This window comes from Meriones unguiculatus, chromosome 11, assembly GCF_030254825.1.
Source record: "Meriones unguiculatus strain TT.TT164.6M chromosome 11, Bangor_MerUng_6.1, whole genome shotgun sequence".
Taxonomy (NCBI): Eukaryota; Metazoa; Chordata; class Mammalia; order Rodentia; family Muridae; genus Meriones; species Meriones unguiculatus.
In genome coordinates, this window is record NC_083359.1 from 100,935,339 (window position 1) to 100,961,363 (window position 26,025).

Sequence of the window (26,025 nt, forward strand, 5' to 3'; positions counted from 1 at the left end):
CTCACAGTGCCCAGAATGGGACACTTGCCATTTCAACAGTTTTTGTTTAAATTCACATTTTGTTCATTTTTAGGAAGTATATTAGATGCTGAAGAAATTGTAGAAACCCTAAGAAAATCCAAAATCACTTCAAACGAACTTTCGCAGCGTATCAAAGGAACAAAAGAAGCAGAACGTAAAATTGAAGCGAGTCGCAAGAACTACCTCCCCATTGCCACTCGAGGCACCCTCCTCTACTTCGTGGTGACCAGCCTCACGCAGGTGAAGTACATGTACCAGTTCTCCCTGGACTGGTTCCGGCAGATCTTTGTTTCTTCTACAGTTGCCAAAGACAACAAACAGAAGCAAGATGGGGAACCAGACAACATGTCAGAGGAAAAAGCTGATGAAGTTTCCCCAAGTACCTCAGACCAGCAGAATCTGGAGAGCGGAGAGAATCCCTTAGGCCAGAACATTGAAACTACAATAGAAGTGTTGACGAGAAACGTGTTTAAGGTGAGCTCTCCTCTTCCCTCGAGTCTTTCGAGCACTGCCTCTTGGGCTCATGTAACGGTTGTGGTCTCTGCAGGTGGTCTCTTCAGCTCTACTTAATGAGCATAAACTCTGCTTCTCCTTCCGGCTTTGCACCACAATCATGAGAGAAAATGCCACTGATGCTGTGACGTTCAACGACATGGGATTTCTGACAGAAGAGGAATGGAACATCTTCTTATATTCTTCCATTTTGATAAATCTTAAAAATATACTGTCCAAGCCTAGACTGAACAGTAAGTGAAAATAATTTTTCTGGAATATGGTTTAAAAATAAAAACACTAAAATATGACTCCTTGTAAAATTCTAAAAGGTTTCGAGGGTTACTGCTCTGTAATTGAGGCTGAGTTTCACACCAGATTTACCAGTGTGTGAACATGGAGTCAGCACTCAGTTCCTTGTTTGATTGTCAGAAAACGTCTCTCTGTGTAACCAGTCTAGAACTCACCATCCTCCTAAGTCATTTTTGAGTGAGTGAAGGAACAAAGAAGTCACAACTAGTTAGTAAGATTATGGTAGTCCTAACGTAAAGCAGAATACTTAGTGGTGGATAGGGACCCACACTGATCACAGGGCCATCAGGCCCCTTCCTGAATAATGTTTCTTTACTTACTGTTGAAACATACCTGTCTGTGTTGGTTTGGATAAGAATGCTCCCAAGAAGTTCATATGTTTGAACATGAGATCCCCAGTTAGTGGAACTGTTTGGGAAGGATTAGGAGGTGTGGCCTAATTGTTGGAGGAAGCATGTCATTGGGGGATGGTCTTTTAAAATAAAAGTAAACCTTAATAACAAAAAAAGAAGCTCATAAATGAACTCTCATATATTTGCATTCAATTATTGGGAAAACTGATAAGCACATATAAAAGACCTTTAATTTATACCATATACAAACAGTGAGTCTAAAGGGATTAGTAAGAGCTGAAACTAAAAGTCCTAGCGGGGGCCGGGAAGGTGAAGGCTGAGTTGGTAAAGCACCTGAGGGAGCCAGCTCAGATTCCCAGCACCCACGTTACAAAGCCAGGCACAATCGTGTGTGCATGGAACCAATGGTAGCTCATAGGCCTGCCAGTGGAGTCTGTGAGCTCCAGGTTCACTGGGAGATGATGCTCCAGAAACAGAGGTGGAGAGCTGCTGAGCAAAATCAGCAGTCGTTGATCTCTGGCCACTGCATGTATACACACATGCAGGCACATCCTCATGTCACACACACACAGACACACAGGTACACACAAACACACCACAGATACACACACACATATACAAACGCACACACATTTTAAGTCCTAACAGGTAATAAAAGAAAAGGTTTGTCATGGGTATTAGTCACTAGTACAGAATGCCTGGAAGAAATAATTTCAGAAAAGAGGCCCACACTTTCAGGGGTGTCAGCCTGAGGATAAGAGCAGGAACTTTCCAACTCTGCTCATTCCCACCCTGGTGGTGGATCAGGAAGCTGCAAGCTGGGGCTAGGACCAGAAGCGGATTATCACTGTGAAGACCCACCCACCCAGCAGACCCTTTCTGCTAGGTTCCCCAGGTTCCAAATCTCTCAGCACAGAGCAGCTGGCTAGGGGCCATCCTTTTACAGTGCCTGTGAGGAACACGGGCCATGGCAGTGGTCTCTTAAACACTTACGTCTGCCTGACAGAACCGTAAATCTGAAAGCCGGAACGGCATTTCCCAAAAACATTAAAGATAAAACAGTTAAATAATTCAACAGACCCACAAGACTGTGGTGCGATCTGGAAGACCTCCTCACCCAGCTAAATCCAGAGCGGTGCATTCACGACAGCTGGCAGCTATGCAGTGTTATTACATGTCCGCCAGTAGAGGGAGGGGTAAACAAAACCTGACAGAAATGCAACATTCCATCACATGTGACAGTGTGGTGGAGCCTTAAGGACATTTGTTGAATGAGGTAAGACAGTCACAAAATTGCAAGCAGCACTCCTTTGAGGTGTCTGAAGGAAGTCAGTTCACAGAAACAAAATAGAATTTTGGCCACCAGGAGCTTGGGGGAGGGAAAGGAGGGTGTTGCCAGCTGCATGTAGAGCAGCTCTAGACATGTATGTTACATGGTACGGGTGTCCGCAGTACTGAGCTCTGTGCTGACGTGGTCAAGACCATCAGTTTTGTTATGTCATTTCTCCCATAAAAAAAAAAAAAAATGGACAAGCACCGTCCCATTGAGCTGTCCCTCCAGCCCCTCCAGCCCCTCCAGCTGACCTTCATAAGAAGTGGCTCTTTGCTCAACAGCAAACGCTTGTTAGCTGTCGAGCAGGTGAAGGTTCTCTCTGCCCTGTGACCACTCTCCCTTCTCTCTTAGGTATATTTGAAATAATTAAGGAGGAACATCTTCAGTGGGTGCCGGAGCTGAGATGGAGGCAGTGCCAGTACATCGCCAGCCAGATGGAGCCCTTCTCACTTCTCTGCAGATCACTCTTGTCCTATAAGCAGCAATGGAACACCTTTAGGGACACTAAGGATGCGTACTCTCTCCTTGACAGGCCTTTCTCCTCAGAAGAGGCTTCACCTCAGCAAAGTTCCACCTCACGAGAGTTGGGTAGGACTCTTGGTGCTTTAATGTAAGCTTACCAAATGTGTGTGTGCATGTGTAGGTCTTCAGTGCATAAAGGTAGGTCATGAGCCTTGTGTGGTGGCCCACGCCTTTAATCCCAGCTCTCGGAGGCAGAGGCAGGCGGGTCTCTGTGAGTTTGAGGCCAGCCTGGTCTACAGGCTGACTTCCAGGACAGCTAGGGGTTACACAAGAAAAACACTCTCTAAAAGGAAAAAAAGTAAATAAGTAAAAGGTAGAAATGAAGACATTGCTGTGTTCTATATGGCACATCTGAATCCAGGCAAGCCTTACAATAAGCTTAGGAGGTGATTTTTTTTTTTTTTTTTTTTAGGAATTTCACTGTTACAGGTGAGAAACTGGTGGGCCTTCTGAACTTTGAAAATAAAAATATACCAGCATATCATTACAGCACACTGGTTCTGAGCCTTCATTTTATGTCACAGATATGTGTTCAAAAAGTTATGCAGGAGCTGGACACACAGCCCAGGGTGGCAAGGGCCCCCAATTCAATCCCCAGGACCATGAAAAGAAAGAAAAAAGACACCCATGAAAACCACAATATGCCCAGGGAAGAACTGCACAGGAAATGCATCTCTTTTGGTGTTTTGGTTTGGTTTGGTCTGGTCTGGTCTGGTTTGGTTTGGTTTGGTTTAGTTTTTTCGAGACAGGGTTTCTCTGTGTAGCCTTGGCTGTCCTGGACTTGCTTTGTAGACCAGGCTGGCCTCGAACTCACAGCAGTCTGCCTGCCTCTGCCTCCCCAAGTGCTGGGGGGAATGGATTTTTTTAAATTTACTTTACACCCCTCCTACCTCTTCTCCCAATCCTTCTTCCCCTCTTCCTCCACATCTCTCCCTTCCCCCCACACACATCAACCCTCCCCAGCACATCAAATCACATCAGGATTGAGCATAGCTTCATCCCCTGAGGCCAGGCAAGGCAGCCCTGCCTGGGGGAAGTGATCCAAAAGCAGGCAATGGAGTCCGTTAGAAACAAACCCCCGCCTTCACTTGCCAGGCACCGCATATGAAGACCAAGCCACCCACTGGCTATGTGTGCAGGGGTCCTAGGTTCAGATCCTATGTGCTCCTTAATTGATGTCTCAGTCTCTGAAAGCCACCATGGGACTGGGTTAGTTGTCTCTGTTGGTCTTGTAAGTTTCCTGTCCTCTCCTGGTCGTTCCATCTTTCCCTCAACACTTCCACAAAAACTCCAGGGCCCCGCTTGGCTGCAAGTCCCAGCATCTGTTCCAATCCAGCTGCTGGTTGGAGCCTCCTAGATGATGGTCAAGTTAGGCTCCTGTCTGCAAGGATAGCAGAGCATCATTATTAGTGTCAGGGTCTGGCTCTCTGCTGTGGGGTGTGGGTCTCAGGTTGGGCCAATTATTGGTTGGACTTTCCCTCAATCTTTGTTCCCTCTTTATCCCTGCACTTCTCGTAGGCAGGGTAATCCTTGGATCACAGGTTTTGTTGGTGGGTTATTGTTCCTCTCCTTCCACTAGCCCTCCCTGGCTAGAAGGTGGTCACTTCAGTCTTTAGCCCCCCAGCCCCCATTAGGAGTCTCAGCTAGAGTCACACCCATGTACTCCCAGGAGCGTACCCTGTCACCAGCCTGTTTGAAAAAGAGATGTGCTCCCTCAGTTTCCCTTTTTGTTCCCAGCATTCTCACCTCCCACCCCTATTCTCCCCACATTTTATCTTCCCCCTTGTTTACCTCCCCATTCCATCTCCTGTCTCAGGCACCCTCCCTTGGGCTCCACTTTGTTACTTAGCTTCTTTGGGTCTGTCAATTGTACTATAGGTCCACTATCCGCTTATGAGTGAGTACATACCATGTGTCTTTCTGGGTCAGGATTAACTTTTGATGATCTTTTCTAGTTCCATCCCTTTGCCTGCAAATCTCATGATTTCTTTGTTTTTAATAGCTGAGTAGTATTCCATAAATATGCCAGTTTCTGTATCCATTCTTCGGCTGAAGGACATCTAGGTTGTTTCCAGTTTCTGGCTATTATGAATAAAGCTGCTATGAACATAGTTGAGCAAATGTCCTTGTTGTATGTTGGAGCATATTTTGGATATATGCCCAGGAGTGGTATAGCTGGGTCTTGAGGTAGAACTCTTCCCAATTTTCTGAGAAAGCACCAGATTGATTTCCACAGAGGTTGTACAAGTTTGCACTCCCACCATCAATGAAGAAGGGTTCCCTTTCTCCACATCCTTGACAGCATGTGTTGTCACTTGAGTTTTTTATCTTAGCCATCCCAACTGGTGTAAGATAGAATCTGAGAGTTGTTTTGATTTGCATTTCCCTGATGGCTAAGGACATTGAGCATTTCTTTGAGTGCTTCTCAGCCATTTGAGATTCCTCTGTTGTGAATTTTTTGTTTAGCTCTGTACCCCATTTTAATTGGATTATTTTTATTTGTTGATATTTAATTTAAGTTCTTTGTTTATTTTAGATATTGGCCTCCTGTCTGATGTAGGGTTGGTGAAGATCTTTTCCCCATTGTAGGCTGTCATTTTGTTCTGATGACAGTGTTCTTTGACTTACAGAAGCTTCTCGGTTTCGTGAGAGCCCATTTATTACTTGTTGATCTCAGAGCCTGTGCCACTGGTGTTCTGTTCAGAAGTTGTCTCCTGTGCCAATGAGTTCCAGACTTTTCCCCGCTTTGTCTTCTAATAGGTTTAGAGTCTCTGGTTTTATGAAAAGGAATATGGGTCTACTTGCATTTTGCATTTTTCTACATGCAGACATCCAGTTAGACCAGCACCATTTGTAAAAGATACTTTTTTTTTCCCATTGTATGGTTTTGGCTTCTTTGTCGAAAATCAAGTGCCCATAGGAGTATGGGTTTATTTCTGGGTCTTCAATTCAGTTCCATTGATCAACCTGTCTTTCTATGCCAATGCCATGCAGTTTTCATTACTATTGCTCTGTAGTATAGCTAGAGATCAGGGATGTTGATACCATCAGAAGTTTTTTTATTGTATGGAATTGTTTTGGCTCTCCTGGGTCTTTTATTTTTCCACAGGAAGTTACTGGGTTGCTCTTTCTTGGTCTGTAAAGAATTGTATTGTGATTTTGATGGGAATTGCATTGACTCTGTAGATGGTTTTTGGCAGGATGGCCATTTTTACTATGTTAATCCTACCAATCCATAAGCATGGAAGATCTTTCCATCTTCTAAAATCTTCAATTTGTTTCTTCAAAGACTTGAAGTTTTTTTCAAACAGGTCTTTCACTTGATTGGCTAGAGTCACACCAATGTACTTTATGTTATTTGTGGCTACTGTGAAGGACGTTGTTGTCCTACTTTCTTTCTCAGCCCTTTTGTTGCTTGTATAAAGGAGGACTACTGAATTTTTTGAGTTACTTTTGTATCCAAGCACTTTGTTGGAGGTGTCTATCAGGAGCTCCCTGCTATAACTTTGCGGGGTCACTTGTGTATACTATCATATCATCTGTGAACAGCAATACTTCGGCTTCTGCTCTTCCAATTTCTATCCCATTGATCACCTTTACTTGTATTATTGCTCTAGCTAGAACTTCAAGTATTGAGATATGATGAGAGTGGGCAGCCTTGTCTTGTCGCTGATGTTAATGGGAACGCTTTATGTTTCTCTCTATTTAACTTGATGTTGTCTATTGGGTTGCTGTCTATTGCCTTTATTGTGTTTAGGTATGTGCCTTGAACCCCTGATCTCTCCAAGACTTTAAATATGAAGGGATGTTGGATTTTGTCAAAGGCCTTTTCAGCATCTAATAAGATGATTGTGTGGGTTTTTTTTCCTTCAGTTTAAATATATGGTGGATTACACTGATGGATCTTTGTATGTTGAACCATCCCTGAATTCCTGGGATGAAGCCTACTTGATCATGGTTGATGATATTTTTTATATGTTCTTGAATTCTGTTCGCAAATATTTTGAGTATTTTTGCAATCAATGCTCATAAGGGAGAATGGTCTGAAATTCTCTTTCTGTGTTGGGTCTTTGTGTGGTTTAGGTATCAGAATGACTGCGGCCTCAAAGAATGAGTTTGGCAATTTTCCTTCTGTTTCCATTTTATGGAAAAGTTTGAGGAGTAATGGTGTTAGCTCTTCTTTGAAAATCTGGTAGAATTCTGTGCTAAAACCATCTGGTCCAAGGCTCTTTTTGATTGGGAGGATTTTGATTACTGTTTCTATTTCCTTGGGGATTATAGGTTTATTTAAATTGTTAACTGAATCTTGATTTAACTTTGGTAAGTGGAATCTATCAAGAAAATCATCAATTTTATTTCAGCTTTTCATTTTTGTGGTGTACAGGTTTTTTAAGTACCACCAAATGATTCTTTGAATTTCCTTGGTGTTTGTTGTTATATCTTCCCTTTCCATTTCTGGTTTTATTAATTTGGATACTGCCCCCTCTGTTTTTTAGTTAGTTTGGCTAAGGGTTTATCTATCTTGTTGATTTTCTCAAACAAAACAAAACAAAAAAACAGCTCTTGGTTTTGTTGATTCTCTGTATTGTTCTCTTTGTTTCTAGGTTATTGATTTCAGCCCTGAGTTTGATTATTTCCTGCCGTGGATTCCTCTTGGGTGTGTTTGCTTCCTTTTTTCCTAGAGCTTTTGGGTGAGCTGTTAAGCTGCTACTATGAACTATCTCTACTTTCTTCCTGAAGGCACTTACTGCTCCGAACTTTCCTCTTAGCGCTGCTTTCATTGTGTCCCATAGGTTTGAGTATGTTGTTCCTTCATTTTCATTGAATTCTAGGAAGTCTTTCATTTCTTCATTTCCTCTTTGACCCAGTGGCCATTAAGTAGAGTTGTTCAGTTTCCATGAGTTTGTAGGCATTCTATTGTTTCTGTTGTTGTTGTTGAAGTCTAGCTTTAATCCATGGTGGTCTGATAGAATACAAGGTGTTACTTCGATTTTCTTGTATTTGTTGAGGCTTGCTTTGTGTCCTGAGTATGTGGTCAATTTTGGAGAAGGTTCCATGAGGTACTGAGAAGCAGGTATATTCTTTTGTGTTTGGCTGGAATGTTCTGTAGATATCTGTTAGGTCCAATTCACTCATAATGTTGGTTACTTTCATTATTTCTCTGCTTAATTTCCGTCTCAACAATCTGTCCATTGGTGAGAGAGGTGTGTTGAAGTCTCCTACTATTAACGTGTGGAATTCAGTTGTGTGATTTAAGCTTTAGTAATATTTCCTTTACAAATGTGGGTGTCCTTGCATGCAGGGCATATATGTTGAGAACTGAGACATCATTGTGGTCAATTTTTTGAGGATGAAGTGCCCTTCCCCATCTTTTTTTATTAATTTTGGTTGCAAGTCTTATTTTATTAGGTATCAGGACAGCTACTCCAGCTTGTTTCTTGTGTCCTTTTGCTTTGAAAACCTTTTTCCAGCCCTTTATTCTGAGGTAATGTCTATCATTATTGCTGAGGTGTGTGCATCCATTCTGTTAACCTGTGTCTTTTTATTGGGGAGTTGAGGCCATTGATGTTGAGAGATAGTAATGACCAGTGGCTGTTACTTCCTGTTATTTTGATGTTGGCGGCGGTAGAATGTGTGTGCGTGTGTGCTTTCTTTTGGTTTTGCAGCTGTGGGGTTATTTATTTCCTGTATTCTCCTGGATGTGGTGAGCCTCCTTGGGTTGGAATTTTCCTTCTAGTATCTTCTGGAGGGCTGGATTTGTGGGTAGGTGCTGTTTAAACTTGATTTTGTCGTGGAATGGCTTGTTTTCTCCATCTATGGTGGTTGAAAGTTTTGCTGGCTATAGTATTCTGGGTTGACATCTGTGCTCTCTTAGTGTCTGCACGACATCTGACCTTCTGGCTTTCACAGTCTCTGTTGAGAAGTCGGGTGTAATTCTGTTGCCTTTATATGTGACTTGGCTTTTTTCTTTGCAGCTTTTAACATTCTTTCTTTGTTCTGTACATTTAGTGTTTTGCTTTTCTTTTTTGGTCCAATCTATTTGGTGTTTTGTGGGTTTCTTACATGTTTATAGGCATTTCTTTCTCTAGATTTTCTATAGGTTTCTTCTATAATTTTGTTGAAAGTATTTTCTGAGTCATGGAATTTTGAGTCTTCTTTTATTCCTATTATTCTTACGTTTGGTCTTATATTGTCCTATATTTCTTGGATGTTTTGTTTCAGGAATTTTTTTTTTAATTTAACATATTCTTTGACTGATGTATTGATCAATTTCTTCAGTCGTATCTTCTACACCTAAGGTCCTCTCTTCCATTTCTTGTATTCTGTTATTGATGCTTGTGTCTGTAGTTCTCTTCCCTAGGTTTTCCATCGCCAGGATTACCTCAGATTGTGTTTTATTTGTTGCTTGTATTTCCATTTTTAGGTCCTGGACAGTATTGTTCATTTCCTTCTTTTTGGTTGTTTTTTCCTGTATTTCTTTAAGGGATTCACTGAGTTCCTTCACCTGTTTGGTTGTGTTTTCCTGTGTTTAAGGAATTTATTCAATTCCTTTACCTGTTTAGTTATATTTTCCTGCAGTTTGTTAAGAAATTTATTTTCTTCTTTTGAGGCCTCTATCATTTTCATAACCTTAGATTTAAGATCATTTTCTTGTGCTTCTGGTGTGATAGGATCATCAGGGCTTGCTGTGGTAGGGTAGCTGCGTTTTGGTGTTGTCATGTGGCCCTAGGTTTTGTTGCTGGTGTTCTTGGTGTTTTTGTACTAACCTCTAGCCATTTGATTGACGGTTATTAGCAGGCCTGGTGGTCTCCAATAGGAATAGGTCTCCAGGGTTATAGGTAGAGCTCGTGGTCCCAGATGTCCTCAGTCCTCTGGTTTTCTTGCTGTTCCCTGATCTCTGCTGGTCCCCAATGCCTCAGAGCCGGGTGGGTCCCGGGGAATGGCACCGGCCAGGGAACTGGGGTATGGAGCAAGCAGAGGAAGTGCAGCACAGAGGGCCCTGGGCAGACATGGCCACTGTTGCTGGCAGGCTGTGGCAGGCCAGTAGATGGCCGGGTGGGGGTGGGGGAGTGGAGGGGAGAGGTCTCAGAAATGGATCTTTTAATATCACATTTTCTCCTTTTCTCTTTCTGCTTTGAACGCGGCTCTGCATTTTTCTCACCCGTTTCACTATGACATCCCCACTTGGGACACAGCCTAGTTCATTTCCTACCACATATTACTCCATTTTTGCTTGCAGGGTTTTGCTATAATGTACAATAACATCAACATTCTACACATACTTTCTGTCTGTAGGCAAGAGAATTCCAGAAATAGAAATGCTGGTTAGTAATCCCTGCCATGTTGATTTCTTTTAAAATCTAAATTATGTATTTTTACCAGCAGTATGCATGCCCCTTATCCTTTTTAACTTTGGCTTTTTAGTGTTTTTGATGTATGTATGTACACATGAGTGCAGGTACCTGCAGAGGCCAGAGGATGCCCCTGAAGCTCCAGTTAACAGATGCTTATGAGTCACCTGATGTGGGCAGTGGGATTCAAATTTGGGTCCCCTGGAAGGTCACTGTTTGTTCTTAACCATTGAGCCATCTCTCCACAAGAGGTCTTAATTTTGTTTTGTTTTTGTTGTTCTGAGACAGGATTTCTCTGGGTAGCCTTGGCTGTCCTGGACTCGCTTTATAGATCAGGCAGGCCTTGAACTCACAGAGTTCCACCTGCCTCTGTCTCCTTGAGTACTGGGATTACAGACGTGCACCACCATGCTTGGCTAGTCTTGATATGTTTTTGGGTTGAACCCATCTGAAAAGTTAATACTTCAATTTTAAAATGCTAGTTAGCAAGTCCCTTTCAAAAAGTTATTGGTGATTTTATTTGCCTAGTCATACATATATTTTACCCATTTTTTGTAGTGAATTGTTTATCTCTTTTTTGCTTGTTTTTAAGAATACTATTCATAAATATAATTGGTTTTGTATATTTTTTCTCAATCTGTTCATTATTTATTGGTTGATAGAATCAGTGATATGCAGGTAGTAAAATGTTTATGTCATCAATTATTTCTATTTTTTATCTCCTTGCTTTTCCACTTGTAATGAAGAAGCACCCCCTTCCCAACACAATTGTGTTTGTGGATCACTGTGATTTTATTTGTTACATTAATCTATCTGTAATCCCTAAGGTATTTTAATGTAACACAAGTGATAATTTTTATGTAAAGAAACTGTCACTTAACCGTTCTTGTAAAGTGAGAAGCTTTTCATTTTTCAAGTAACTCCAAATTTATCCACTCATTTTTGAACTTAAACATACCATGGAAATTTTTTTAATCAGAATATTAGCACAATCAAAACATATTTTTTTATAATCCAAGTTGTATGTGAAGTTAGATGTTCAGGAAATGCCAAAGAAGCAGTGCACACAGAAACAACAGCTGTGGCTGGAAACGAGGCCTGAAGAGGGTCCTGCTCCTCTAGCAAAACTCCATTGCCATGGTGAAAGGAGTCACCATTAAAAACAAACAAACAAAAACACCTCTGTAAATGTAACATTTAAGTTTTCAAAGCTGTGGTAATCCTGTTTGCGCTTCTGTGGGTTCTCATTCCCCTGCCTGTTCTGGGAATGGTGAATAGAAATTTCACTGTAAAGGACAGGTGCTGGGGGCCTCACTGTGTCCTTTGCTTCTCATTTTCCTACAGCTGTTGTGGCCACATCATCCCTACCTACCCACATCATTTGGACCTACACCTACTTCATGATGAGGACAATTAGTGATGACCAAGGTCCTAGGAATAACACTTACTTATTTAGCCAGTCATGTTTTTTTTTTCATAATTCTATAACATAAATTCATTTTGTAGCATATTGTAGTGGCACAGTTGTCCGGTTGTTAATTTCAGTCTCTTTCTCTTGATGGTGTCTAGCGGAACTGCTGAATGAAGACAGTGACATACTTGGCCCTATAACTTTTCCTTGGGAAAACCTAACTCCATTTCAAAGACTCATCTTGGTAAGATATGCTAAGACAAAAGATTAAGCTTCTAAATGCTTCAAGTAAGTTTACTGGTAGTTTGAACCCCTCAAAATTAAATTTTATAAGCAAAATATGCTTGACTTCCAAAAGCTAAGCTTGGCAGAGAGGAGGGACCAGCATCCCCACCTCTGCCCCCCACCCCCACCCCCAGCCCATGGTCCACCGTGTGGTGATCACGCCCCTCATACATCCTCTATAGACGAACCCTTGAGGGATGATCTTAGTTGCCCGGGGCCAGCATGGTCTCCCATGTTCTTCTGAGTTCCACCCTGCAGATGTGTCTACAGGGCTTAGTCTTTGCTGTCCCCTCCAGGCTGTAATTACAGGGACACACCACTCCTCAAGGGAGAAGGCAATGGCTGCCCAATCTGCTTATGACAGGCAATATGTCAGATTCCTGAGTTGACTCACAGCTGAATCACATCTACCAACGTGGCATTTATGAAGGCAGCATTTCACACAGCTCCTGTCTCTCTGTTGCTTTAGAATCCAGCTTGGAGTCTGGGAGATGCAAGATAGTATTGAGTGTGTGTTAGTCAAGTTTGTTAAGGTAGCAAAATGCCAAAGGTGACCAACTTAAAAGGCTTGTTTGTGCTCAGTTTCAGAGATTTTCAGTCTGTTGTCGGTAGACAAAAAAGATGGGTGTATCGGTCAGGGTTCTCTGGAGTAACAGAACTTATGAAATAAATTTCTCTATGTATATAGAAGGGAGACTTATTAGAATGAATTACAGGCTGAGATCCAGCTAATCCAACAGAGGCTGCCTATAAACAGAGGGTCCAAGAATCCAGTAGCTCTTCAGTCCACGAGGCTGAATGTCTCAGCTGGTCTTCAGTGTACGGAATCCTGAAGAAGTAGGCTTTAGTGCCAGTGAAAGAATGGAGTTGCTAGCAAAGAGAGAGAACTTCTTTCTTCCACATCCTTTATGTAGGTTGCCTGCAGAAGACAGGGGAGGTTAGAGGTCTGTCTCCCCCTCAAAGATCCAGATTAGAAGTGGATCCTCCCACTTCAAACTAAACAAAAATCCCTCACATGTGTGTCCCAGTTTGAAGTTTCAGTTAATTCCAAATGTAGTCAAGTTGACAACCAAGAACAGCCATCCCAAGGGGCAAAGATGATGAACAGATAGGAGCATGTGGAAATCTTTCAAAGTATTTACAACTACTTGTAAAAATTAATTTAGAAAAAAGATGATGAAAATTAATTCACCATAACGCTCTTTCTTCTGTCTCCATCTCCCTCCTATCCCTCAAAAACAATGTCCTTGATATTAAAACTAACACAAATGCCCAAATGGTCATTTGAAGAGGCTAGCGGCCTGATGGTGGCAAAGGGTCAGGATCCCACTTCAGGGCCTGGGCTCTCAGCAGGGAAGCTGTCAGACCAACCTGATCATTTGGTGGTGGTTTGAATAAGAATGCCCCTCATAGGCTCATAGATTTGAATGCTTAGTCATCAGGGAGTGGCACCGCTTGAGAAGGATTAGGAAGTATAGATCTCTCTCTCTCTCTCTCTCTCTCTCTCTCTCTCTCTCTCTCTCTCTGCTTGTTGATTAGGATATAGCCCTCCGCTACTTCTCCAACACCATGCTGTCTGCCATGATCTGTGATGATAATGGAGTAAGCCACTGAAACTGTAAATCCAGCCCCCACTTAAAGGCTTTTTATAAGAGTTGCCTTGGTCATGGTGTCTCTCTGACTGATCAGAATGCTGTCTCATTAACTCTGGGGTAGTCTGCCGTGAGAGCCCAGATTCTGTATGGACTTTCAACTTGCATTTTTTAAAAAGATATGTACTATGCTAAACACAAACTTTACAATGTTTGACAATTTTCTGCTTTGGAAAGTAGCAACCTGCCATGGTTCTCAGCTTCGGATTCGGATTGCCTCCCATGCAGAGATGCTGAACTTGCTCCAAATGTATTTCTTACCCATTCTGTAAAAACATATTGTGTGAGTGGTCTGTGTCTAAGGCAGTCTCCATGGGAAGTCCTGTGCTCACTACACCTGTCTGACATGTGTGCCCAATACAGTTCACATGCCCAAAGTTCTCTCCAGACCTGTAGCGTTCTGTCCCACTTAAACGTATAGCCTGGGCCACTGGTTTTTGTCTTATGAATGGAAGGATTTATTGTCTTCTGGTTGAGTTACCCTGCATTTTCCAGCTCCAGACAGTGTGGGTTCTTGCTCTAGACACAGCAGTGGAGGAAAAGTGTGCTTTTGTGGGGCTGGCGAGCACAGTGCGGGCCTGGGTAGCCACAGCAAGCTCTCTCACTCGAGTGTGGAAGAACTCTGGAAGGGGCCACAAGGTAGCTGAGGGTGGGGAGGGCAGCATGAGTGAGAATACCCACCTGTAGACAGGAGGCCCCCTCTTCTTCTTTTTTTTTTTTTTACTTTTTTTATTTATTTTATTTTTTTTTTTACTTTATTCACTTTGTATCCCCCCATAAGCCCCTCTCTCCTCCCCTCCCGATCCCACCCTCCCTTCCCCTTCTTCACGCATGGCCTTCCCCAAGTTCACTGATAGGGGAGATCCTCCTCTCCTTCCTTCCTTCTGATCTTAGTCTATCAGATCACATCCAGAGTGGCTGCATTGTCATCTTCTGTGGCCTGGTAAGGCTGCTCTCCCCTCAGGGGGAGGTGATCAAAGAGCAGGCCTATCAGATTGTGTTGGAGGCAGTCCCTCTTCCCATTACTATGTAACCCACTTAGACACTAAACTGCCATGGATTACATCTGCGCAGGGGTTCTAGGTTATCTCCATGCCTGGTACTTGGTTGGAGTATGGGTCTCTGGGAAGACCCCTGTGTTCAAATCTTCTGGTTCTGTTGCTCTCCTTGTGGGGTTCCTGTCCTCTCCATAACCTACTATTTCCCACTTCTTACATAAGATTCCATGTACTCTGCCCAACAGTTGGCCATAAAGTCTCAGCGTCTGCTTTGATAGTCTGCAGGGCAGAGCCTTTCAGAGGCCCTCCGTGGCAGGCTCCTAGGTTGTTTCCTGCTTTCTTCTTCTTCTGATGTCCATCCTCTTTGCCTTTCAGGGTGGGGATGGAGCGTTTTAGCAAGAGTCCTCTCTCTTGATTAGTTTCTTTAGCTGGACAGATTTTAAGTTACTCCTATAAGTCTATATGAGTGAGTATACACCATGTGTGTCAGTTGTGGTGGCCCCCCTCTTCTTAAACCTCCCCCCCCAGCACACCAGAAGACTCTGGCTAGAGTTGGAACACTTCTTACTTTGATTGCATTTTTGCCCCAGCACTAATCCTGAGTGGATTTTTTTAAATAACTTATTTAATTTTATTTTATGTGCATTAGTGTGAAGATGTCAGATCCCTTGGAATTGGGGATTGGCATTACAGACAGTTGTGAGCTGCCATGTGGGTGCTGGGAATTGAACCTGGGTCCTTTGGAAGAGCAGACAGTGCTCTTAACCACTGAGCCATCTCTCCAGCCCCCACCCCACCCCGAGTGGATTTTAAAGTTATGTTATCTTCTGTTTTCTTTTTCAGATTAAAATTCTTCGCCCAGAACACTTAAAGATTTCAGTTACAAAGTTCATCACTGAAAAAATGGGATGCGAATATATTTACCAGACTGCATTTAATCTGAAGGAATCATACGAACAGTCTACTGCTCAGACACCGCTGATCCTTATTCACTCCTATGGTGAGCGGTCTGTGAACAGTGGGGCATGCTCAGACACCACTGATCCTTATTCACTCCTATGGTGAGCAGTCTGTGAACAGTGGGGCATGCTCAGACACCGCTGATCCTTATTCACTCCTATGGTGAGCGGTCTGTGAACAGCGGGGCAACCTCCCGTGCCTGGCACCAGCTAAACCGAGCGTGGTGGCTTGCACCTAAATCCTAGGACTTGTTAAGTGGGGACAAGAGGATCGTAAGTTCAAGGCCATCCTCAGCTTTGAATTTCTTGAAGGTATCTTGTTGGAAACATCTTTGAGCACGTAGTATTCTTCTGAAAGTTAGGATCACCCCTTAAACTTATTAACAGTTTTCATTAACACTGATCATTCATATGTACATGTATATCATATGTTGTATGTTGTATATCTTATATCATAGATAATATACCAGTCTATGGTATAACATGTTTTTTATCTCTTAGGGTCATATCGATCTGTTCCCACGCCATGGTCACTTGTATTTGACTCACAATGACTGTTTTTCTGGTTCCTAATTTCAAAGTCGCCCGAGGTGACTATCAGAAGTAGGCTGTGCATCCCTCTAACGGGCACACTCCACCTGCTGTTTGCCTCTGCTCAGCAGGCCTTAGCAAAGCTTTCTTTCAGTTTTCCTCAGGTCTTCACACTCTCCAAATCAGAGGCCCTGTCCAGAGCGGCCCCTCTCCCGAGAGGCTTTCTCACCTGATACTAGCTTATTGGAAACTTCCCCCACCATGGCAGCAGGCCACTAGGCACTCCCTCGTTCAACATCAGTCTGGATGGAAGGAGATACGCCCCTCTCTTTAGGAGATAGCTAAGGTTTTACAACCCACTTTTCTAAGACACTTTTGCCGCCAAAACCTGTGCACAAGGTTTTTGCACTCATACCTAGTTTCAGGAATGGCTTTAAAAAACAAACATGTTTTAGCTGGGTTTGCAGTCACTGTGAGCAGTTGTGGCGTCCATCATCAGGAAATGAAAGGACAAACAGATGCAGGCATGACAACCAGCCAGTTGTGCCTCTGCCCATGGGCTGCTGCCATTCCCAGATACCAGCAAGTGGCAGACACAAACTTTGAACTGTAGGCTTTCATTTCAGAATCCCTGTCATTCTTCCGCATCTATGTCCCCACCAGCCCCACCACACACCCTCTGTAAGTACAGGATTGCGCTTGTCAGGGAATTAAGTGAGCTTACAGTTTTATGTACCTCTCCATGTCATCATACAGGGATTGACCTCAACAACATTCTCCGGAGATTCGCGCAAGAGCTGAAAGGAACGCAGCCGCAGGTGAACATCATCTCCCTGGGCCGGGGCCAGGCAGCCAAAGCGGAAGAGCTCATTTTCAAGTCCCTGGACAAAAAGCATCAGTGGGTCTTCCTCCAGAACTGCCACCACGCCATATCCTTCATGCCCAGACTCTGCTCTATCATAGAGTCGTAAGTTCCGTGTGCGCGCATCTGGGGGCGTCTGGGAGCAGCTTAATCACTCACACTGTGAATTCACACTGCAAACAGCTACCGAGCACTGTGCGGGGCGATGCCGCAGCCCCTGGAGAACACGGAGCTGCCCTGAAAACTCCTGAGGGCACCCTGGCTTTCTTTTCTTTTCAATGCCTGCTTAGACTGTACTGTCCATCTTATTTAGCATTTGCCCAGCTATAGATCTATGACATTTTTCAAAAATATTTTCCATGACTGCCAACAGCAAAACACAGACCCCCGTGCCCAGCTCTCCGCAGTGTTTCCTTAATGGCCTGATTTGCCCTGCCCCCACCTTGCCCAGCCACGGTCGTTTCAAGGCTGTTCTCCCCACAGCGCTGACTCACTCGATTTCCACAGGCTCGGCCTTCTTGTTTGCAGTATTTTGAAAGAGTATTTAGAACTGTTTTAGCCAGGAACGTTCTACAGATTTTTCCTCCCATCTTCTTGTACTGCCTGCCTCGTCTGTATGACCAGGATCATACAGCAAGGGCATTTTTTTTTTCTTTAAAAGGAGATTTCAGTTAAATTATAACTGCCCAACCTGGATTTCTAAAGTCTCTCTTAAAGTATAGTTTGTGCTAATCTCAGGTTGTGACTCGAATCAATCACCCAAGAGTCAGAGGCGGATCACTGAGTTTGATGACATTAATCCATGCAGACTTGGGAAGAAAACAAACTTCCCCGGCTTTTTGAGATTTGCTACGTAGACAAGGCTGGCCTTGAACTCAACCCTTGCTTCCCTCCCAAGTGGAGGCATGCACTGCCTTACCTGGCTTTCACTTGGGTAGTATTTTATAAGTTTCCCCTAGTTTGTGTAATAAATATTGTTAGGCTGGGATGGCTCAGGACAAAGACCAGCATGACTTGGGCTGGAATGACCCACTCTCCAGGTTGCTACAGCCCCACCCACACTGTAAAGCCCCTTACCCAGATGACACCAAAACTGAGTTCCAGGTGGCGCCAGCCCCATCCTGAACAACCATCAGGTGCCCAACTCAGGACCTTATACAAAGAAAAGCCAGCTCTTGCCTGAAACATCACCTTTCCCTTTGCCTGGGACTATATGAACTGTCCAACTTGGGTCCAGTGTGTAGGACTTCTCTAGCCTGGTGGCTTCCCAAGAGCTGCACCAAAAAAACTGAGCTTGTTTGCTGCCAACTCAATCTGATCTGGTTGCTCCAAGCCTCTTTGTTAAAGTCTTCTAGGTTCCGATTGCCAAAGTCTCTCTCTGCTTTGGCAAGGTTCCAGGGTCCAGGGTAGGACATGGGACAGGATGCAGAGTTTCCCTGTTCATTTTATCTCTTAGATAGCTGAGCTGATGGCTCAGGAAACTGATCAGCAGCTGATCAGAAAAGATGATTAAAAGAAAAAGAAATAGGGGAGGGATCCCAGGATTCCTTCTCTAGGGCTAGGGACCAGCTAGCTACACTGCTTCTAAGGAGGAAAACTTTAACTGCTCATCCTTTTTGCGGCAGCCAGGACTGTAAAATGGCTTCTAGCCACAACTGCAAGGGATTGTAAAATGGGACTCTTTGATCTGAGATTAGCTCCTGTGCAGAAGCAGGCTGCTGAGGAGGCCTCCACAGGCTAAAGTAAACTTTTTCCTGCTTATCTTAGGCTGATAGTTAGATCCTGAATCTGCTAAGTTGTTTGTAAATTCCTTAGTAAATTAAAGCGGAGAGAAAGTAAGCAAAGACCATTCATGCATACATGCTCAAGGGGAAAAGGTGGATGATATTAAGAACTTTACCTTCAATGAATTCCTACAAGCTTACATATGATAACGATGTTGATTTCTGCTAGTGTCCCTCTGCAGAAACTGCAGCAAGTTTAGGCTGCCAGTTCCATAGCATCAGCTCATTCATACACAGACAAACAATCAGACACATAGACCTGTGTATATTCATGCAAACATTCAATAGATGATATAAATGGAGCTCCTTACATACAGATACTTGACATATACTCATGTAACATATGTACAAAAAACGGACAGACATATTTACATGTAAACACATATCATATACATATTTACAACTCTTAGATGACTAGATTCTAGCTAGCTTTCATTCAATGGGCTTCTACCACTCAGCTTCTGCCAACAAGGGGGCAGGGTCTGCCACCATTTATTGTATAGCCTTTATACCTCTGTGACAAAGCTCCCAGAAAAGGAATTACCTCATAGTCAAAAAAAGAAATTAATCACAAAAACAGGTGAATTCTAAAATACAACAGGTTACATATTTTAAAACTAAAATTTCTCATCCATGTATCCATTACATAAATTCAGAATGGGTTCAGAGTGACAAAGGTTGACAAAGCCTAAAGGTTAACAGGGTGTAAAAGTTACAAGAATATATGTCTTTTCAATTAAGACTGACACTGCTACACATTTTTCAGCTATCTCTAAGTTTATAGTGAGTTCAGGACAATTATTCTATCTGTCTTTCATTATAAGTAACAAAGTAAATTTAAAATGATAGCATGTAATGCCATAAGGTAACAAGGTATAAGGAATTACAACAGAACAGTTTGTATATAATGAGATCAAGGTTTGTACTTAATTAAACATTGCTTGGTAATCCCATCATAATTTGGGTTCATGGGATGTTTAAACCAACTTGCCTATATTTAGTGTATACCAGGATTTATAATGAAGGCTTATCTTGAAGGCACAATTCTATCTCAAGCCTGTCTCCTAGTGAGGCATCTGGAGGTCCACAAAGGTACTTATTGCAGCCATAAACTTTTGAAAGTTTTTTTTTAGAAGTTCTGAAACAATTTAACTTTTAAAATTATTTGAATCAAATCAGGAATTCCGTACTCAGTAATTAATTCATCTGAACAGCAATAGATCTTCATTAAGATTCCATAGGAAATTTGTTCAATCAGAGTGTGTAAATACCCAGAAAGGGACACTTCACACCATACCAGGCTACAGAGAGATGCAGCAGTGCACAAAGAATGAATGTCAGAGACTGGCAGCAATTCTGGGGTGGATCGTGGCACAGACCTTGCAAAATACCTGATCCGCTTCCAGGAGGCCCACCTGCCTCATGAGCTACTTTAACAGAATGGCTCCTGACAAATCCTATACAATTCTTGTGTAAAGCTCTTGTAGTGAGATAGTTTCTTCGGCATCAAAGTGATTTGTAAGTTCACAGAAACCTCAAAATGCTCTGACTCGAAGATATCGCACAAATTTTTTAATATTTACATTTTCTTATTTTGCAGGTTTAGTAGTCCAGATATGACGATAGATCCTGACTTTAGGCTTTGGTTAAGCTCAAAATCATATGGGTCTTTCCCAATTTCTATTCTCCAGAAGGGTGTGAAGGTAAGAACAAAATACCCAGATTTCAATGTTGGCTACCAAACTCTACTTGACTGTCAAGTGTTGCACTCATTATTGTAAACCAAGAAGAGTGCTCAGGGCGTATTGTCAGCTTTTGCTCGGGGGGGGGGGGGAGGATGCTACGTATCCCTGCTTTCAGTACTCCTAGCTCCGACACTAGCTCCTCAGAGAGGACACTCTGCTTCTAGTTGTTGTAAACCAAGAATCAAATTTTTGTATAGCTTTTTCCTTTGTCTTCTACTTTTTCTCCCTTGGGATATTGTCTTGCTCTGCTGCCCAGGCTGGCCTTGAACTCCTGAGCTCAGATGATTCCCCCACCTCAGCTTCTTGAGTATAGATATGTGCCACTACACCTAACTATGTGACATTTCATTCTTTCTATTCCTCTTAACCATCCTATGGTTTGTTAACTCTCTGGAAAATTGTAGCAAAAGGCAAACAAACTGTTTGCTAAAATAGGCTTAATTGTGGGTTATGTCTGACTTCCAATAGCCAACTAAAAACTTGGTCAATCCTGTGAAAGGCCCAGAGAAACTGATGAAGACATAGGAAAAATAGTATGCCCAGACCAGCTGTCCTGGCCAGACTGATTCCTAAAACTAGAAGCAACCCTCTGTGACATTGCATGCTTCCCCCTCTCCCTGTACTTTTACCCAGGGCTGCTTTCCACAGCCCTGCTCTGGAGCCTTTCAGCCTATGACTCAAGAGGCCCTATTTACTTCCCAAGACATGGCCGACTGTGACCTCAAGTGGTCTTTTTCTTTTGGTCAGGAGTAGAAGTTGAAGTAGAAAGAGGGAAATAGAATTTCAAGAAACATTGATTTTGATTGGTTCTAATTCTACTTTAAGACTCTATCAATAAGGCTGGGTGCGGTGGTACATGCTCTTAATCCTAGGGGCAAGGCAGGAGGTGGATCTCCCTAAGTTCCAGCTAGCCCAGTCTAAGTAGAGAGTTCTAAAAATAGTTAGAGAACTTCCTCCCTCCCAAAATGATGTGCTTACATTTCAAAGCAGAAGTTTCTGTTTCTATAACTCTGGAGAGATAGAGGGGCTACCATGCCAGCCACCCGATTATGCTCTGGTGACATCTTGGATCCCCATCATACACAGTAATTCCCACTGTATCTCCTCCGGGAAACATGCGAATCTGGAAATCAGGTGTTCATACCTACATACACTCACCCACACAATGCAGATGCATAGTCACACAGTGCTGTATGTCATAAGAACCACACGAGATACTGTATTTGCCAATGTTTAGATCCATTACATTGTTAGCTTGTGTGTGCCTGTGTGTGTGTGTGTGTGTGTGTGTGTGTGTGTGTGTAAGCAGGAGCCAGTTAAGACCTTGCTTATCTCAGACTAGCAGCCACACACACACAAAACCCTCACAGCCAATAATTTCAGCTACTACGGCAAAGGTGTCAACAGCTACTTTGATTTTCAAGACAATCAGAATTCAGTAACACAAACCACTGTCCCTTTTAATAGGAGTGATGACTGGCTTTACCTGCTGGCTCAGTCGGTGCCCTGTTTCCTGTGGTTTGGCTCCTGGTAGAGGTTGGGCAGCTCCGTTTGGCCACAGCTTACCAACCCCTGGTGTAGCACAGTGACAGACTCTGAAGTTCTGTCCTTTCCAAGCGCTATGCTTGGGGTCACAGAAACAGTTAGCAAACTAGTGCTGCAGTTTGTCCTTAAAATACGAATTAGGCAGACCTCTGTGAGTTCAAAGGCCAGCCGCATCTAAGTTCCACACTAGCCAGGGCTATGTAATAATACTTTGTCTAAAAAATAAAATAAAATAAAATATGAATTAGAATGCAGTACAAAATCTGAAAGATTCTGTTACAGAGCTATTTAAGAAGAGGGAGGAAAAGGCTAGATTTGACAGTGGTCACTGAATGGCTGTCGGCCATGTTTGTCCCCAGGGCTGGGAGAAGTGGTCCCTCCCCGGCAGGTTCCATCTGTAGTCACTTGGCATTTTCACTCACTTTTCTTTTAAAGATTGCTGTGGAACGTCCCCAGGGGCTGAAAAGCAATTTACTCCAAATGTTTGGCTATAGCGGGAGTGGAGAGGTGACAGAAGAGATATTCGAGAAGGCCGATTGTGGACCATGGTGGAAAAAAATTATATTCAGCCTCTGTTATTTCAACGCTGTGATCAATGAGAGGAAAGTGTATGGAACACTGGGCTGGAACATCCCTTATAAATTCAACTCCTCAGACCTGGAGGTGAGCACGGGCTCTGGGAGGCAGGCAGTAGCACATGCAGAGACCTATAATAATGAGCATGAGCTAGTGTGCGTCTCCACAGTGCTAGGCATGGTGAGAAGAAAATGCATTGTGTAACTTGGAAATGAGAGTCTGAAGTCAGCTTTCTAGAACGAACTTGTAGCCCTAGCACCGAGGCTGTTCAAGGATTCCATCTTTTGGACAAGTCAAATAATGACAGTTACAGGGGTTCTGATGCCCTTTTCTGGCCTTTGTGGACATCAGGCACATTTGTGGCACACAGATACATATATGCAGGTAAAACACCCATACATATAAAATAAAAATAAAGAAATGTTCAAAAAGAAAGTTTTAATTCAGTGAATATAAGTGAAACATTTTCATCAGTTCCTGACATGTAAATAACTTATAAAAATTAGAATAGTCTCATTCAAAGCAAGAGGGGTTACACTGAGCCACTGGGGCTAGGAAACTTAACAATCCTTTTAAAAATTATCTTTTGTATAGTACCTTATATTGTGCTTTTTGGCAGGATGTTTTCTTTATTGCTGATAAAAGAAATGGACAGTCACATCAGCTTAAACTTTTTCAAGGTTGCTAGGCAGTAGTGCACATGCCTTGATCTCAGGAGGCAGAGACAGCAGGTCTGTAAGTTCGAGGCCAGCCTGTCAACAGAGCAAGGTCCAGGACAGCTGGGGCTACACAGAGAAACCCTGTTTTTAATGTTCTTGCAGTTGCACTTCTGGTGCACAGTGCTGCATGCACTCCTGATCACCATCCGTTTCTGTTAGAGCGATTGTTTTCCTATCACGAATCCCACGCTGGAAAGAGATCTTCCGTTCCCCCATGTCCTTCTGTGTCTATTAGGCATTTCTCACTTCACAAGAAGCCACACACACACAGTCCGCCCATGGTTTCTGGGGTCGGTCAATGATACAAAGTGCAACAGCTGCGTGTTAGCGATGGACCAAGGAGTGTGAGCACAGGGAGTCCTATCCAAGCTCAGACACAAGGGGGAGGATTGTACTGTGTTGGAGAGTCGAGGGGGGAAATAATTGCTCTCTGCTACTCACTCGAATAGAGAAATGAATTTAAGGAGAAATGGAAACTAAGCCTCCCCCGCCCCCCATGCTAGTGACCACACCCACGATCTCACACCCCTGAGTCCTGTGCTGAAATACAGAGCTGCCCCAGACAGATGTGTCTCAAATTTAACAAAGAGGAAAACTGAAAAGAAATAACAACCTAAGCAAAGTATCAAAATATAAGAGAAAAACAGTAAGGTGAAATAAGTAACAAGAAGCAAGATGAAAGGATTGCTATGACGTATTATATTAAATGCAGCATGCACAGGTCCTGGGGTCCGTCCTGAGCACATCAATGGATAATACTGGTGTGTCTTGAAAACCTTATGTACTACTGAAAAGAAGTTAAGAGAGGCTTGACAGAAATAGAGAATTTAGTAAAATGACTAGATAAAAATGTAAATATATTTTTTTTTCTCTAGCAATAAACACCCAGAATGGTAGTGATAAAAATTTTGAAACACAGGGAAAAAATAAGAAATTTGCAAAGCTGGGCGTAGTAGTACAGGCCTGTAATCCCAGCACTCGGGGAGGCAGAGGCAGGAAGATCTCTGTGAGTTCGAGGCCAGCCTGGTCTACAAAGTGAGTCCAGGACGCCAAGGCTACACAGAGAAATCCCATCTTGAAAAACCAAAAACCTGAAACCAAAAAAAAAAAAAGAAAAAAGAAAGAAAATAAAAAAGAAATGTACAGGCCCTGCATAAAGAACACTATAAATTAAGAAGAAAAAGAACAACATTCTTGATCATCTCGCTCATAAAATGTTGATGCTCAGGCCAGGAGAGATGGCTCAGTGGTCAAGAGCACTGTTTGCTCTTCTAGAGGTTCTGAGTTCAATTTCCAGCAAACCATCTATACCTGCTACTGCCCTCTTCTGGCCTACAGGTGCACATGCAGATAGAGCACTCATATACGTAAAATAAATAGCTAGATTAATTAATTAAAATGCCGACACTCTTGTGACAACTTTCTAAGATAAGCACACTAGCAGTCCCCAGGTTCCAGATGGGGACAGAGCCATGAGCACTTGAAAAGTCTGCTCAGGCTACACAGCAAGTGGCCATGAGTGCCTAACCTTCTTCTCTCCTGCTTTCTCTAACCCAACATGTCCCTGTTCTCTAGGGGAGACTTCCCATTAGCAAACTGGCCATTCTTCCAAAGCTAATTACCCGACATAATGCAGTTATGCTTATAACTTGGATGATTTAGAGTTGAAAACTTTAGAAATCTTAAAAGAATAAGCTATAGATACAAAAATTTAAAAAGCGTGAAGGAATTTTTTTTTCACCAGACATCAAAATACACTAAAAATCCACTATCCTGAAGGAAACAGTTTAGCAGAAAGGTTAGGCTAAGTCAGTGTGATTCAGCAAAAAATGCAGAAATAAATCCAATTTTCTGTGAGTTTCTAAAATTAACATAATTGTCCATATTTATGGGATATAATATGTATGGATGTTTGGCCTGCATGTGTGTCTGTACAGAGTGTGTGTGCCTGGTGTCCAGAAGGCTAGAGGAGGGCACCTGATGGAGTTAAGGCAGTTGTGAACTGCCACGTGGGTGCTGGGCAGCTTCCAGTAACCACTGTCCCACCATCTATGAGATCAGCAGTGTCTCAACATAGTGAAAAGATGTTTTAAGTAAAAAATAGCAGTACAACTAGCCATCCTACTGGAAGAAAATTACTTAGGTCCTTTATCTTTTGCACTCTACTAATTTATAGAGTGAAAGGAAGGTTAAGAGCATTATACAAGCATACAAATCTCTAAAAATGAATCTAGGAGATTGTATGTACAGTCTTGGAATTAGGGACAACTTAATTCAAATTAGAAGCCCAGAACTGGAACAGTATCCAAACAGCTCAATTGAGAGTGTTGACTGAAGATCTAGAAACCCCAAGCTATAAAAGACTAGGCATATTTAACTGTTAAAACTCTTAAAACAGCCAGAAAGACAAGTAACAGACTTCAGAGATGATTTGCAATGGGAGGCTGGAGAGATGCTTCTGCAGTTAAGCTCACTGAAGAGCACGTCCAGCTCTTCCAGAGGACCCTAATTCTCAGCGCCCTCACGGGACAACTCACAAACTCCTCCTGCTCTAAGGGACCCAACATACTCAC

The 26,025-nt window shown here is 42.8% G+C and overlaps 1 protein-coding gene across 1 annotated transcript in view; it reads left to right on the plus strand.

The window, feature by feature from the left end:
- Dnah14 (dynein axonemal heavy chain 14) overlaps positions 1-26,025 on the plus strand; it is a 242,443-nt gene that overhangs the window by 195,873 nt on the left and 20,545 nt on the right. Inside the window, exons 72-79 of the mRNA XM_060365100.1 lie at positions 74-495; positions 569-767; positions 2,863-3,099; positions 11,955-12,040; positions 15,575-15,731; positions 16,978-17,188; positions 20,468-20,570; positions 22,593-22,820. Of these exons, the coding sequence (XP_060221083.1) occupies positions 74-495; positions 569-767; positions 2,863-3,099; positions 11,955-12,040; positions 15,575-15,731; positions 16,978-17,188; positions 20,468-20,570; positions 22,593-22,820 (1,643 nt within the window). The remainder of the gene's footprint in view (positions 1-73; positions 496-568; positions 768-2,862; positions 3,100-11,954; positions 12,041-15,574; positions 15,732-16,977; positions 17,189-20,467; positions 20,571-22,592; positions 22,821-26,025) is intronic.